At 39.6% G+C, this 16,950-nt stretch overlaps 1 protein-coding gene across 1 annotated transcript in view; it reads left to right on the forward strand.

Annotated features, from left to right (window-relative positions):
• The window catches only part of nrg2a (neuregulin 2a), a 71,971-nt gene that overhangs the window by 25,945 nt on the left and 29,076 nt on the right, over positions 1-16,950 (forward strand). Inside the window, exons 2-3 of the mRNA XM_030746818.1 lie at positions 8,431-8,596; positions 9,613-9,731. Of these exons, the coding sequence (XP_030602678.1) occupies positions 8,431-8,596; positions 9,613-9,731 (285 nt within the window). The remainder of the gene's footprint in view (positions 1-8,430; positions 8,597-9,612; positions 9,732-16,950) is intronic.

Below are 16,950 nucleotides of genomic sequence, written 5' to 3' on the forward strand. Positions count from 1 at the left end.
ACTTGCTTTACGTTTTTAAGATTTTTGTTCGTTCACAGTTATGTTCAAATGTCACAGATCTGGAAAACAGGTTTTATTTTAAAAAGTAGTGTGTGTACATGTAAACCATGTTTCATCACACAGTCCGAGTTAATCGTTTAAGGGTTTAACCGTGTTTTCAGTGCTCATCATAATTTTAGTCTGTGGTGAATCATTCAGTGTGAAAGTCTGCCTGTTTTTTTTGCGAGAAGCCACGGTTGATATTAGAATTAAATGGGAGCTGCTTGTCTTTCAGAGTCACTAAAGTAGCAACATACGTGCTCAGTGGAGGATCCTACAAGCTGCAGCATGTCACTGTAGTCTGACCTCAGGTCATGTGGAAGCACAATTCCCGTTTTAGTGACACCTAAGAATAATATTTTGTTTATTACTGTAGCTATTATGTGTCATCTTCTGTTTGATCAGATACTGTAACTTAGGCTGCATCCCTTCATCTTTATAATCATTTTGATGCTGCTGATGTTAGTTCTGTCAGCTTCCAACAGACAATCATCAAGACTAGTCATATGATCCCCCCCCCCAAAAAAAACAAACAAAAAAACAAAATAGTGTGTGTTTACACCTTTTAGTTCTTTAAATTGTACTCTCTTCCATCCTAAATATGCTATTTTTGGCATAGTTTATATGATTGTTCTATTACACATGCAGATCTGATCATATAAATAATTACCAGTCGTCATTCCAAGAGCGATTATGATCTATAAACATGTCAGGTAAACAACTCCCCAAACGAAACTTGGCGCAGAGTACTCTTTGGGTTTTTTTTGGGTTTTTTTTGGTGTCTGTGAATCTGCAGCACAGCTGCTATCCAGAGAGAGCACAGCTGCATGTAATGTGTATATTCTGGTTTATTTTCTCTGCTTGTCACAAAATTAATGGAAATAAACTGTGTTTGCCTATTGTGGTATTTTGCACTAAGCCTTTAATGTTACTGTAAATGTCTTTTTGCAGCTGTCGTCTGTTGATACATGTGTCGGGTCAGTTATATGTATCCTCCAGATTTTGAATTATCATTTCCTCAGTGAAAATTTTGATTTATTTTCACAAAACTCAGTAATCGGGGAATCTGTGTGACCCTAAGTGCTCACCTCTTGTAAAACTTTTTCAATGTAGGTCAAAATGAAAGCATGCTCGTGGGTGATGATTATTGTATGTGCACTACAGGTACAAGGCATGTTTTATGAGCCATGGCTCCAAAATGAAAAGCACACTCCTTTCTTCTAGTCACTGACTCAGTCTGATCTCATTCTTTATTAAATTTTGCCACTATTTAATAACACTGTTATTATCGGAACTGTATATTAATGTCTACCTTAGTTGCCTTTGCTTATTTCAAAATAGAATACAATACACAAATGTTCTAGCTTGCTAACTTGCAGCACACTAGCAGCACGCTTGTAATGTAATGGAAAGGGCTCAGACTGAGTTGTAGATTAACTATCTGCCTACACACTCTCTAGACTTTGGTTACATTTTGCTGGATAATGGCTGGTCTTAGTGTAACTGTCCATTATCAGTCACAGACATAACAGGAAAAAACTAACAAGACAATAATATCTCATATTCCTCAGATTCCCTAAAAATGAAATTTTACATTTTATTTTAAGTATACAATCTCACAGCAGGTACTTCTCAGCTGTAATTAATGAATTACTGTTTTCAGCAATTGGGCCAGACAATATTTCGGAGTGTTGATTTTAGAGAATACTCCCGCAACAAAGTTACACGATGACTTCCTTTCACAGCTCTCTTTTGAGAGCTATGTGTATTGTGAATGTAAGTTGATACTCTTTGGAGAAAGTTGCACAAGTTTTCTAATGTAGTAGGTCTGGGATGGGAAACAGAGAACCTCTACAGGTCCTAACAAAGGCACCAGATGAAGGGGAAAACTCTGCAAAAATTTTTTATTTTTCATGAACTTCCTCCTGCTGCTAATACCAAGACAAAACACAGCGTGCTGCTTTCTGTTTGGCTTGCGTGCATATTGAATTTGATAATAATTAGTTATGGAAGTGATGAGCTGGTTCCTTCATTTTGTGCCAGATGCTTTTGTATCATGTATTCACACCTACCACACCTTTATATTTAAGAATTCCAGTGTTTACGAGAAGTATTAAAATTTGTAAGAACCAGTAATTAGAGGAGTTAATGGTGAGTGCTCAGACATCCTCAGCTCCCAATGGAGGTGTGATCTTGCTTCTTTAATGCTCTTTAAAAAAATGTGTTGGTACAAACAGTTGCTGAAAAAAGGAAAAGTATTGAGAAAAAGCAGCAACTATTAATTTACTTTTCATTTAGACAACATAGTATAAGTAAAGCAATACAGATCATAGATGATAGAACACAAAAAAATTGCAACGTCCCTGTGTTTGTGTTGAGTTTACTGTCACTGTGCAAAAGTCTCTTAGAAGGGTGTTCTCAAAGAAAATGCCTAAAAATAACTTAAGCTAAAAAGTTTAAATTTGCAGAAAATCAGAATTACCATCCCATAATAATAGACTTCTGCGTCTCATCCTTCAGTCCCTCTTTCTCTTTATTATAGCTTTTTGCTTAATGTGTTTATTCACCAATGTCAGTAGCTGGGGTTAGGAGAACAGCAGATGCAGAAATGGCCGTAGTCAAATCCCTACGGCCATTTGAAAGGGTATTACACGTCTATCAGAAACAGAGTAGCATTGACATCCTGCTGGAATCCTCTCTTGCTCTTTCCAGCTGTTGCCCTTGTTTGATCTGCCAACACACGAGAAGCTTTTCTTTCTTCCTTCTTGCTTTTTTGCTGTTCAGCTTTCTTCAGTTACCCCTGAACCTTTTTTCTGTCTTTTTTTTAAATTTCCTCACCCTTTCAGGTGTAGCTATAGATAGGGACTCAAGAGCCAAAAACACCCAGCCATGGTTTAAAGCGACAAATGAAGGGCTGGAAGTGGTCGAAAGCTTACTGGGGCCGCGTGAGGAGGTGTTCAGTCTTAATGGTATCAGCAGTGTCCTTTACACATCCATTCCCACTACTTACTGTAGTAGGAAAAAAACAAATTTTTTATTGAAATTAGTTATGCCACATCATATTTACATTACACATCAGGGGACAGCTACTGGGAAGTAAATGGCAGGAATTATTCAAATTTATATCAAGTATTTGCAAGTTGCTTTTTTTTAGCACAGTTGGGACATTCAGCATAACAGTAACTACTGGGTGTTCTATACAATGGAAACTTCCTGAACATAAATGCTACTTAGAGCTAGAGAAGCATAAGGTTTACACATTGGCTTGATAAGTGAAAGATTCCGGTTTGATGCCAGGAGGAGACACTAATCCCTTTGGGGTTGTGTCAGGAAGGACGTCCGGTGTAAAACCTCTGCCAAATCAAACATGCAGAGCTACCCAATGTGGCGTCCCCTTGTGAATAAGGGAGATGCCAAAAGTAGCTTACATGATACTACTTCAGAGGGGAATGATTTTTGCACTTAATAATAAATACATAATAATGTATAAAGCCAAGTCAGTGCAAAAAACAAACAGAAAACAAAATAACAGTTATATATATCAGTAAAACATGACAAAAAGTAGGTAACTAAAAACTTATCTTAGATAGGTAATTCAAGTCGCCTTCCATTCAAGAACTACAATCTCATAAAGAAATGATTCTGGTCTGCGATAGAGACAGAAGAAGAAGACAGAAGAAGATCAACTTTTATGAGCAAAGTGTAGCAAAAAGCAAATAGTAGTCAACTTACTGTATGCTTGAATCATTTGGTAAAATACCGTTTACAAAAAATGTACAAACAAACTGTTTGCATATATTTTAATGTTGCAAACAGTTTGTATTTCATTCCTCAGTGCTCTGAAACAAGTATCGTTTTGTAATCACTGGACTGACAGGCGTGGAGAGAAACACTGTGAAACATGAACTGGTAAAAATTTTGGCTTTGGCACATTCATCAAACTGTAAATAGAAGCGAGTTCTTGTAAGCAAGCATAAATGGTGCAGCATCTTTTGGTCCTAAGTGAACCAGTGAGATAATACAAAATACAGATGGCACTAGATAAGGCCTTTTGAATTCACAATTGCAGTTACAATGCTTAGTCTATTTTTGTGCGCTGCTTTAGAGACTTGTTGACGACTGACTGACTACTATATTTACCTCAAGTGCGAGTGCTGGATTCCTAGGAAAATTACTAGAAATGAGAAGTGATTAAACCCTGGATTAATTTACTTGAAAGAGTTTTGAATTGCAGCCATCATCATTTCTGTCAAACTTTCATTATTTCAGAACAGTAGTCACAATTAAAATCTGACATGCTGTGTTGGTAAGAGAAAGGTCACATATAAACAATGTCCCAGATAATTATTTGGTGAAAGTGCACTAGTTGTGCTGGGAGGCTGTTGAAATGATCTCTTTGAACAGATGTTGCATTACAGTGACTAGAGTGCAGTGCCTGAAGACCATTCCCACATGCAAAGCCCATTTCTCTGGCTGTCTCACTGTGTAATTTGTCTTTTGACAACATGCAGTGAAGTGACATAACACTGGAGTAATCAGGGATACTTTGTCTAGAGAGGAAAACACAAAGGCATGCCTCAGATTCCTTCTCTAAGCTCCTGGAAGTAAAACAGAATCGTTAACTCAATAATACGAGCAGTGTATTGTTAATTCATCAAGTAACTTTGCTTCGGAACAACTCTGTGGGCTGAAGTTTCCAACTGTTACCCAAGACATGAGCTGTTGACACACCGGATAGGCTTCTATTCTCAAATTGGGTTTTTATAGTCCATATCTGCAGCTGCCCCTGTGCTTCAAATAGAGAAAATCAGGCTGTTGTTGAGGCAAGGGTTTATCATTACTGCCTGACACTTTTTCCACTGCCGTAATGGAAAATGAGACAAGCGTTTGTCTCAAAGAAATTATTTTATTTTCAAGCATAGTGAGTCTTTATTATCTTGTTGGGAAACATTAATTGCGCTCGGTAAAATGAGCATGCTCTCTGAAAAGTATGTTAGGCTTTATTGTACTGGCTGTGCACTGAAGTAATGTCTATCAAACTTTTGACTGAGCAGCGGTTTTTCCATGTGTCATTCCAGAAATGAGCAACTATATCAGAGGCAAAGTGCATTCTTTGTATTAACATGGTTTAATGTTACCATTAAATGCATATCAAAGCTGTAGTGAAAGAGTCATGTGTCTTCATTAGCACTGTATGTTGGAGCACTCCCTCTCACACATCTGGCTTATTGTTTGATGAAAAGTGCAGCTCTGTTTTTCTGTAAGTTTTCCAGTCAAGGACAAAGCTTGTTTAATTTGCTTGGCAAGGACGGACAAAGTACTAAACATTCTTCTATATGGTTCAGCCTCATTCCTGCTCCTGACTATGACTGACAAGGCTGTCCCCAGGCAAAGTGCTGGGTCTGGCAGAGTTGAGTGTGTATGGAAATCATGCTCAATATTTTCATTTATGTAGAACTGGGACCATGGACGCATGTAAATTCTGTAAGCCTTGTAAGTCCCTGGATAGAGAAGTAGAGAATAATTTCTCAATTAGATTGAAATAAAAGTCCTTGAGAGGGTCTGAGCAAGGTGCTTATCAAACATGACAATGTGTACATTTTACTGTATTCATCACTGTGGCATGTAGTTACAGTGCAACTGATTCAGTTTTGGTAATTTTCCAGTAGCTTCGCAATATGACAAGTACTAAGAGGCTACAGAACACTGTGAAGCATAACCTCCATTTAGTTTCCAGTCCCATATAGTATATTAGATTTAATAAATAAATGCTTAACAAAGTACATCTGGACCATCAGGAGTCTTACACTCAGTATATGGTCTTGCTGCAGGCTGTCGATAAACCAGGGCCACTTGCAGAGTTGATTTTAAACAGTAATATACAATATGTGTAGCCTATATAATGTTATGACTCTGCAAAACCAACTTTATGTCTTGCTGCATAAATGAGGTTTTATTGTCCCAAACCACTGTCGCACCAAGTGCTTTCTCAAAGGGGATCTTTGGGTTTTCTCTATAATATACATAAGGTCTTTACCTTACAGTGTTAAGTGCCCTGATATGACTGTGTTTGTGAGATGGTGTTATGTGAATATAACTGAACTGAACTGAATAAAATTGAACTGAACAGAATGTGTTGAGCAGTTGCAGTGCAAAAATCCATATTGAGACTATAAGCTCAATAAAGTTAGTGAGTGCCACCTTACAGTGGCACATCTGCGACTCTCCGCTGCGTAAGAGTCTTTGTCTTTATTTTCCGAAAACCATCATCACTCACATTTTCCAACAGGATGTTGTTCACAGATAAAAGTTCCTTGTTTTTCGGGAGTAATTTTAGTATCAAATGGCTGCTATTGAACTAAAAATGCTCGATTTTCCATTGATCTCAGTTGGTTGGGATCTATTTTGAATCTGACATTTTGCTATCTCTGATTCCATAGAAAAGAAGTGTGTACATCACACACACACAGCTTTCTAATTATATAGACACATGATTATATTCCACTATTGTGGAATAATCGTGTGTTTTTATTACGTGCTTTTATGTTTTTAAAACTGGTTACTGAGGCTTAGATTGATCAATCTCAAGCAATTATGATGATTACTTAAGCTGACAAAAAAACAAGTCAGTAAAGATGTTTTCGCCCAGTATTAGCTGGCATAGGGTGCAGCCACATGGATGGATGGATTCTCAAAGAATCCTGGCCAAATCAAGGCAAATAAATACTTTTATAAATTCTATTTATAAGGATGGATAATTTGCCTACATTGTAATTTTTTCAAATGAGAAATCATTCAGTGTCTGGTACCACAGAGATCCATGACTGGGACTATGAGCACTGACCTCTGGCTCCTGTCAGGAGAATTAGTGCCAAGTGGCTCAGGAAACTTTGTGTCAGGATGTAGAGTGGAGGGTACGCTGTCAGTTGTAGGACATACTGACAAGCTCTGCTGCAATGGAGCTCCTGAATACTGCATCTGCTTGTCTTACATTGTGGTTAATACTGTAAATTGTGGTAGGATCACAAATAAGCAACAGTGACCTCTGCAGAACTGACAAGAAACAATGCCTTCAAAAGCAGCACATAAACTTGTGATGGTTATTGTTTAACAATACTTAAGGTATATGTTTGTAAAGTGTGCCATGATTAATGGCACATTTAATATGCTGCGATATACACATTTAGCCAAGCCGCACCAAAAGTCCATCGCTGTCACCAGCTGTCCACTTAAACACACAAAGAAAATAAAAACTGCAGCATCATTAAGAGTTTTTCTTTCTGTGCAGACATGTCGCTTAACCAGGTCAGTGAAATAGGACAGTCTCTCAAAAAAGAGGACAACAAGGGATAATTTCGGTGCAGCGCTATTTCAGTGTTTAATTGAAGTCAATACCTATGTGTACTTCATTTTGCTTGTCATGCTTTGTTTGTCTTTATTCAGATGTCATCCTTTGATGCGCCACAAATAGCTGTAATTTGTAGGACCCACTCAACTCAGCATATGCATGAAATTTTAAATGTTACACATGGAACAGGAAAGTGTGTGTGTATGTGTGTGTTGGGGGGAGGGGTGGGGTGGGGGGTGGCTCTTGGCCAGCCCCCAGCTGACCCTTGTTCACCTCTTTTCTCTTGCTCCGCCCTGGATGAGTTTTCTCCTAAACATGTGTGCAGCTGTCAGCTGGCAAGTGTTTGTGCGAGTGTGTGTTGCGTGTTTTGTGTGTATTTGGATGCAGATCATTTTCATATTTCAATTAAAGCTTTTTTTCTCCCCTGTGGAAAAAAAAAAAAAAGTATCGTAAGAAATTACATAGTATACTACTGAGGCACTGATGGTGGATATGAGCATGCAGAAAGAAATGAACACACAAGAAATTCACTCAGAGTTTAACGTTTCTGAGCAAAACGAGGGTTTTGGCCTTTTGCAAAGTTCTGTAACAAACAAAAGAGTTATAATGAAATCTTTTTTTTTCTTGTTGTTGTTGTTCCCATCATCCCAACAGACCAGTTGTTATGAAATCATAATGTTATTGGCTTTTCTTGTGTACAGATTGGCTTTAATTGCACATGAGTTAGTGGTTGCAGATTTTCTTCATCAGCCAATGGATGTTTGCTAACTATTGCTTCAGGTGTTTTCATAGCAGCAATGCCAGAGTGAAAATCAGCCTGTTTATTAGTCTGAGGTAAAGCTGATCATGTCTCTGGTGGCAACATCTGGAGGTTACATGAGAGAGTTGTTGGCTCAGTCCATAGAGACAATCACTGGCTCTGTTGCACTCTCTTTGTCTTCTCCTAAAACACACAACTACACACAAACCAAACCATAATCAAGTGTGTGTTTACTGTATATTAACACTCAGTTTTTTTTCCCCCCCTCTTTCTGTCTTTTTAGCTGCGGCTCCAAAGTTAAAACCGATGAGGAATCCAATAATAGTGGATGAGGGAAGCAAGCTCACAGTTAAGTGTGAGGCCACAGGAAACCCTCTCCCTACCTACAGATGGTTCAAAGATGGCAATGAGCTGAAGAGAAACAAAAAAGTCAAAATAAAGAGCGGCAAGTGAGTACAAATCACCCATGTTCTGTAAACCCAACACAAGCAGTGCATGATAAAAAAAAAAAAAGAGATCTCCTTTAGGTTCTCCAAGGGTAAAGTTATTATCAGCAGGGCTGATGGAGTTCTCCTCGTTCTTTTTTAAATAATATTTGGGATTATAAAGGCTTATTCCTTTACTGAAGTGCACTGTAATGACTCAGTGATCCATTTAGTGTTTGATCCCTTCTTTTATTTAACTTTCTCATTCAAATAAAAAGTTGCATTTGGAAGCAATACATCACACACGTAAGCACTGAATGTGGCAGAATGGCAAGTTAGCACTAGTCAAGTGTGCTTGGAGGAGTGCAACCAGGGGCTAATGTTTTATGTGAAGCTGAACATACAGGGTGATGTCGTTGATTTCTACTCAGCTAAACCAGATAAACTAGCTAAAACTGAGAATGAGCTACGTCTGTTCAAAGAATATATTATTATTAGCAAACCAAGACTGTAAGCCTGTAAGACTGGTGTCCCTTATTTATCTGTTTGTCTACAAATGATTCAAGTTGTCCTGTGGAATGCTTTACAAGTGCCTCTTCCATGATAGCTGTCCTGTGGGGGAAAATGCTTTGTGGCCTGATGTAAATTAGCATCAAAGCTGCCTGATGGCCTGTTATTTGTAATCACGCTATCTTTTATTGACTCAACACTATATTAGATAAGATAAGAAATACCTAAATGAAGAAAAAGAGCAACAACTTTTCTGTGTTATTATCCTGTAATTACTCATTGTGGCCACAGTGGCTACTGTTGAGCAAAAAGTGAAAGCTTAAGGAGACCCTGATAGAATAATATTGACATGAAATAAAGCTGCAAAACAATATAACAGCTAGTTCTAACATATTGTTTTATGATTACAGCAGAGCTGGTGCCACGCACCCCACCCCCACCCCCTCATGTTTCCAGTTCTTGCCTTTACATGCTATTTCCTCCCTGCCCTGATTCCCCTGACTCAGCTATGTGAGCGTTGTCACCCACAGGAAAAACTCCAGAGTCCAGATCAGCAATGCAAAACTGGAGGATTCTGGGAATTACACATGTGTGGTGGAGAACCCGCTGGGAAAGGACAACTCCACTGGCACTGTTAACGTCCAAAGCAGTGAGTACTGACTCCTAAGCAACAAGCAAAGTGGCACAGATGTACTGGAGTTGTTGTTGTTGTTCTGACTGTTCTCTTGCCAATTGAGAGATCCAAAAGAGCCATTACAAACAGGCATGCAAGGAGAGTAACATGCATGAAGAACAACTGTCCACACATGTGGTTTTGGCCTATTAATCAGTGGAAAACTGAATTGGACTTTGAGGTGAATGGAATTTAAATGCCCTGTATGCCGTGTTATCACTTCTTATTCACCACAGTTTGCTTGCAATGCAAAAGCCCACAAAACTGTATTGCACAGTGCCTTTGACCATTATTGGCACATAGCAAAAGCAGCAAACGATAGATTTAGATCTAAAACATGGCTTGACAGAATATAAGAGTTGTAAAAACTATCTTCAGTGTGCGTGATAGAATCTAACAGGGTTGTTCAATAGCGGTGTGTGTGTGTGTGTGTGTGTGTGTGTGTGTGCATTGCAGATTTTTGCAAAGTATTGTATCAGATGAAAGAGCTTTGATAACAGTTGCTTTCATTCAGTGGGTTGGCGACAATGTGTTCCTAGCAGTGCAGGTAGTGAAAGCTTGTTTATGTATGTGTGCGCAACAAAAAAAGAAAAAAAAAATTTGTTTTTATTTTAAAGATCTTAGAGAGCTAATACAATTCATGTAGCTCTGCATCTGCATCTTTTCAAGAACGGACTTGATGTTATCTGGTGCTGGACTGTGAAAGAACTATACGGTTGTCTGGCCTGCAAGAGTCAGAAACTGCTGGATGTGCTTGAGGAAACGCAACTTCCTCCATTGAGTTCGCCAGAATTTTTTGTCTGTAGAGCGCTGAGTAATGGCTCAAGACTTTGATACTGTACAGGCATGAACCTGTGATGTTGGTGAACCAACTCAGTTCAGATAGTGATTGTTTAATCAAACCTATCATGCATGACGGCATATTTGTATTCACGTTATTCCAAGTGAGAGATGTCTGAGATGACAACATTCATATGTTCACTATTTCTGGAGAATGAGTGAAAAGAAGGGCTCTGCATGCCGCACCAGTGGTGATATTCTCCTCCTCACTGCTGACCTTACAGCAGGGTGATTTCTGTAGATGTCTCACTCTGACAGAGGTGTAGGTGGTGAGGAAAAGGGAGGGACTGGAGTTTAGCCATCACTCGCTGTCCTTAATCACCTCCACCTTCTCGCTTTACATTTGTCAAGGCCACCTTTTAGAGCCACTGTTTACAGTCAGCAGACTTAAGCTGAGCTGCATTATTAGAGTCTCAGCTCTTTTAAGATAAAGAAAGGACCCATTGTGTTTGGAAACAGAGAGATTCTTAGGGGTTTCAACACGCAAGTTTGATTTCCACTGTGCAGTGCAGAAAAGAAGCCCTCCATATTGTATTTAAATGGCTCTGAATATTACGTGTTTTTATTTCCTAACATCCAAAAGGCTTCACTGGAGTTTTACAGCCAGATTGTGTTACTCTTACTATATGCTTGTTATGACACTTTGGCTTTATTCCAGTGCAGTGATATATTCCTTTTCACTTATGTGCATTCAATATTTAAAGGGTCAGTCATGCAAGACATACTGTGCTAACATTTATGAAAAATTAATTCAATAAACAGTAGTCAGTGAGTTACATCATGTTTAATGGCAAGTAAATAAGAAAGGTCAAGTTGTGCTCTACACCCTGGGGAATGCCTGGTGGTAGCACCTGTTTGACCGAGCTTGCAAACGGGACTGGAGGCACATGAAACTGTATATGATGATCTTAGCAGACAAAAGAGCTGGTAATGCAGAAATATCAACGGCAATATAATATTACAAAGCAATGAACAAGTGGGCTGAGACACACAGTAGTCATAATGTATAAAACATGACTGGTTTCTTAAGCCACACACACACATGATATTATCTGCATCTGGTGCTGGCGCATCTGTCAAAGCTGTGGTTAAAGCATATTTCTGCATAATTATGGCTCTTGCCTTAAATCTCAAGACACCGTTCCACAGTTTTGTGTGTCTTTTGTCTTTGTGTAAAAGCATCTCTGTGTGCTCTTTGTGTTGCTATCTGTCAATGCTTTGTCATTTCCTTAAATCACTCCTGGATATTCCAACAATGGCATCACTGTATGTCCTTTCATGTGCCATGATCTCTAGATGTCTGTCTCTGTGTGTTTTGTTTGTGTGTGAATGTGTTTGTTCATGGTTCAATAAAAAAAAAAAAGTCCCATTGTGTTACAACAGCACGTCTCGTTCTGTCATGCTTCAGGGGAGAAGGCAAGACAGGGCGAATCAGGGGTGATATATCCATATGCACTGGGAGGGCTTAACTGAAAATACATATGGTATTAAAAGGAATTGGCAACAAACAGGGCATGTTGCTTTGATTATCATGCTAGCGAAAGGCTGAAATTAGCAGATGCAGAGAAAAAAAAAAAGACATATTGCAATTTGCAGCAAATTTCTTTGAAACATATTTCTTTTAAAAGACATCTGTTGGAAGCAAATGTACTATGTGATTTTGATTTTGATGCAGAGAACATGCAGTCTGTTTAGACCAAGAGCTGTTTTCATCGTGAGGTCATAAGAGAAATGGTCACTGTGTTAAAGGGCTGCAGTGGAGAATGCTTGCCTGCTGCAGTATGTTGCCGAAGCAGCATGTAGCCGCAGTATTATCTGTGTATGTGTGCCTTCCAGGGAGGGAGAGCGAGAGGAGGGGTGCAGATGTAGATGGACAGAGTGAGCTAAAGAAGAAGATAGCGTGGATAAAGGGGTGGGGGTGGGGGGGCAAAATGAGGGAATGCATGACAGAAAGCAGACAAAGACATTAGGGTAGAGGGCAAGAGGGAGATACAGTCAGTGGAAAGAGAGGCAGACAGTGAGGGAGAGAGTACGAGGGAAAAGTATGAAGAGGAAGGAAGACATGAGACCGCTTTGTTGCAGAGGAGGGTTTCACACCCATTTTAGAATGCAGTTGGTGCTTTCCAGCTTTGTCCTAAGTACATTCCTCCTGTACCTGACATCTAGATTCAGGTGTATTTCCCTGCCTGTGTTGTATCTCTAAACGTATCTGGCATGCAAACAAGTAAACACTGCTTGAACTTATCAAGGTGAAGACAGAAAGTGAAATCCGTAGAGCATAGATAACAAAGTCGAACAGCAACTCAGCACAAGAGCATCATTCTAGCCCTCACACTTGGATACAGTGTAGCACCGGGCTTTGTCTGCCTGCTGCCTGTTCTGGTGAATAGAGACTTTGGGAAACCAGCACTCGGCTCCACCACATGGTGAACACAGGCCACCACAACCTATCTTCAGCTCAGCAGCTCACAGTAACTCCTGCACCATATTCTGTGCCAGTTGTGTGTTATATATTAAATAAAATCTTAAAAAAAACAAAAAAAAAAACAGGTCAATGAAGGGTCTCTTTCAAACTCCTTTGAATTTGTGCTTTTGTGTAGTGTTTCTTCCGATTAAAACAAAGGTTTTAATCGGAAGAAATTTCCATATTACACATAACAAAACATTTGATCAACAAGTCTTTACTGGTACAATGTTTGAACTGAATATGCAAAATATCAATGTAAACAGAGCACCAGGATATGACTTGCAATCCTGAGGTTTGGCCTGCATATTCAAGGTTAAAAGCGATTGTTCTGTTTAATTAAAATTTTTCTCAGAAGAATCCCTGCCAGTTGCAAAGAAAGGAGTGTAAAAGCTCTTCCTGTATTACACATGACAGCTGGTCATGACTCATCATAACCCATATCAATATAAGACAAATGTAACACCAATGTAACTGAGTCGAGATGTGGACCATGGTGTAGAACAGGGCTCTTCAACTCCAGGCCTTGAGAGCCCCTGTCCTGCAGGTTTTAGATGTGTCTCTGCTTCAACACACCTGAGTCAAATATAGAAGTCATTAGCAGGACTCTGGAGAACTTGACTGAATACTGAGGAGGTAATTCAGCCATTTGATTCAGGTGTGTTGGATCAGGGACACATCTAAAACCTGCAGGACACCGGACCTCGAGGCCTGGAGTTGAAGGGCCCTGGTGTAGAAACTGCTGTAAGTAGAAAAAAAATAGCCAGTATGTTCGGAGCTGAACCTTCCCTCAGACTGAACCCCTTTATGCATTTGAAGGCATGCAGCACATTGTGGCATCAAGCCAGACTTGCACTTTGCCAGTAACGTTGACTGATTGGACTTGTGTCTTTTTGTTAAACCAGCAGAAGAGAAACACACGCTGATTAAGTGCCAGTTACTGTACAGCGCAGGTTCTGTTGAGTTGAATGTTTAAGCTGCTTGTTATCAATGTTTCGGTCTTCAGACCCATTTAATATTCGCTCCTTCATTTTGACTCCAGTTTAGCTTCCTGGGAATTTTGAAACATTAATTTAATCTGTGGAGCAGTTTTTACATACTTTTGTGAGGCCACATGTTTTATTATTTGTATTTTTGCCAACTTTGGCTTTACGACAAAATGCACAACAGTGTACTGCATAGGAGCAACTGTGCATTTCCTGGTAGTTTGGAATATCATGTATCCTTTATACAGTCTCTGTGACAATTGCTGTCTTCTTGAGAGCGTTGCTTTCCGCCTTATGCCCAGCCCCGAGTGTCAGGGACCATTTGTTGTCCATGTGGTCTGACCTCTATCCTGTAATCAGTTTGGCATGGTGAAACTTGCTGGCTTACTGCCGAACGGTGTAGTATATCATCGACTGCTTTCTATAGGGCCAGCATGAAGGAGCAACACTAGTCAAAGTTTGCTCAGCTCCACGTGGCTTCAGATTAAGGCCTCCCATTATCCTACAGGCTGCTGTGTTGTGATAAGCGCTTGTGAGACAGCCATTTGTGTCTGCAGGCTGCAGGTCACATCCTTGGGGGGTGCTGCGTGCAGCTCCGCTGAGAGAGTGTGTGAGCGTCCAGGAATGTGTTGATGGAAATCACAGCTGAACGTATGATTCCTCCAACCTCAACAGTCACGCTGAGGCCCACCAGCAACAATTTCGCGCATGCACGCACGATGCCCCTGAGCCCCTCCCCCTCCCCCAACCACACACACGTTTTGCATGTTTACTCTCTCCATCTTCTTGCTGTCAAGAGGGGGGGGGGGGGGCAGTTTGGCTAACTCAAAAATGTCTTAATAACTTAAACAGTTGAGCAGGCAAAAAGAGTACTTCAGCATCTTTGCCGCCCCGTGTTAATCTTCATTTACAGGCTGTTGCATCATTAAAGCCTCAAGAACTCTGATCAGTCACACCCCATTCATCCCACATCTGACCTCAAGTTGCTGCAGGAAGCTAAATTTATTATCTCATGTTTACTGTATTGTACATAATTCACCTGCAGAAAATATGTTAATTTTTTAATTACAGATATTTGTGGATCCATACGGCAATGCTTCTCATTGGTCGTTATTTGACCTTAGCAACAACTGAAAACAAGATCAACACCGAAAATCAAGAGGTTACGTTTACTAAGCCAATATCCCGTGTTCACATTCACTATTAATGCTTGGTGGAGATACAAAACATAAATCAAAGTGTATGAAACACATTTTATTCATGATGTTCATGATATGTTTAGTAAGCCATTCCTTGGAATGGAAGGCCGTGATTTCCAGAACTGTAAAACAAATGGTACATGTTACAGAGGACATGATTAACACAAAGCAATAAACATGAGACCAAAAAAAAAAAGCTTTTTCTGTTTTCTTCCAGTAAGTTAATATCTATTTTACGTAAGTGAATCATTTCAGTAAATACCTCTTTGCACTAGATAAACAACAACTTCCTTCACTCCTTCTAGGTCTCTCAAACGTCGGCGTAATAAAAGCAAAACTTACTCAATCCTGCTACGCAAGCGACAAGATAAACTCATGTCTAGTGACGCTAAAGGATGTTAGTTGTGGCCTCAGATGAATGTGGAGTATCTGTAAGTCGGTCAGTTGTATTGATTGCTGTGAGTAAGCTACAGCCATGTCTGCAGGAAACAGGCCTTCACATCTGCCAAGCATTCTGTATTTACAGGCCACTGGAGAACAGCATGTCAGGTTCTGTGGATCAAGCTGCTTGGCTATTAGTCATACCCACTTTTTTAAAAAGTATCCAGGAGTCCTGGGGTCTGGACAGGCGTGCCTCCGAGGTGGCCATCTGATTGCGCCAGAATCTCCACAAAATCAAGTCCAGGCTCTGCAGAGCAAAGAGGATGTTGTAATCTAACATATAGATTGTTGTAAAGAAGGCCACTGTGGTTTTAAAGCGTTGCTGAATTTATGGCTTTCTCAGATGAAAACAAATGGAAGGAAACTATCCTGATCTTGATCATTTTGAAAGCCAAACAGCACTTTCTTAAGTTGTGTTTAGCCAGTGTCAGTAGTTTTGCATGCAGCAGCCTGCAGGCAAATTTACAAAAGGTGTTAATCCAAACATATAAAGGGAATCGGGATCTGTATTTCCTCTCTTTCAAGTTAAAAAAACCTGTTGTGTCAAACAAAATGAGATTGTTTGTTTTGCTGTCTGGCATTATGTCTTAACGTTTGACAGCTTGAATGAGTCACTTGTTTTCTTACTTCACTCCCAAAATCATCATTTCATCTATGCTGCAGTTTGTTTTTGTTTATATTTAAGGACTTTCTGTATTAGTGGACAGCATCCGGTGCGGTGGGAAGTTCCGGACTAAGTGAACAGCCTCTGCATCACAAGCACACGTAATATCGAATGTTATGCGCCATTCATAACATTCAGTGTTATGAATGGATCACTGCATACGTACTGCAGTGGAGGACTTGAGATCTACTTCGAGTAAAATCCCAAAGGAATCATAAATCAAAGGGCAATACTAATTTATCGTGAATATTGTTTTGAGAAACTTCTTGGAAATTCTGGCACCTGTGCATAAGATGCACACCTGAGCATACCACTTACTGACTCAAATCTTAGAGTATATCAGTTTTAAACAATGTTTGTGGGTTTTTCCTTCAACCAACCTAAAGTTAATCTGACAGAAGACAAGTTACGTTTCGCCCCTAAAACATAAATCAACTCCCTAATATGTAAATTATTCATTGCTTTTTGACAGGGATCGAGAGTTACTGGCTTTCATATGAGCCATGTGCTAATGTCTTGGAGAAGAGGCAGCTGTTGAGTCCTATCCTCAGAATCTGTGAAAAATGAGTAAAATATGTTAGATAAAACACTTTCTACAAGT

The sequence above is a fragment of the Archocentrus centrarchus genome, chromosome 14, assembly GCF_007364275.1.
Source record: "Archocentrus centrarchus isolate MPI-CPG fArcCen1 chromosome 14, fArcCen1, whole genome shotgun sequence".
Classification (NCBI taxonomy): domain Eukaryota; kingdom Metazoa; phylum Chordata; class Actinopteri; order Cichliformes; family Cichlidae; genus Archocentrus; species Archocentrus centrarchus.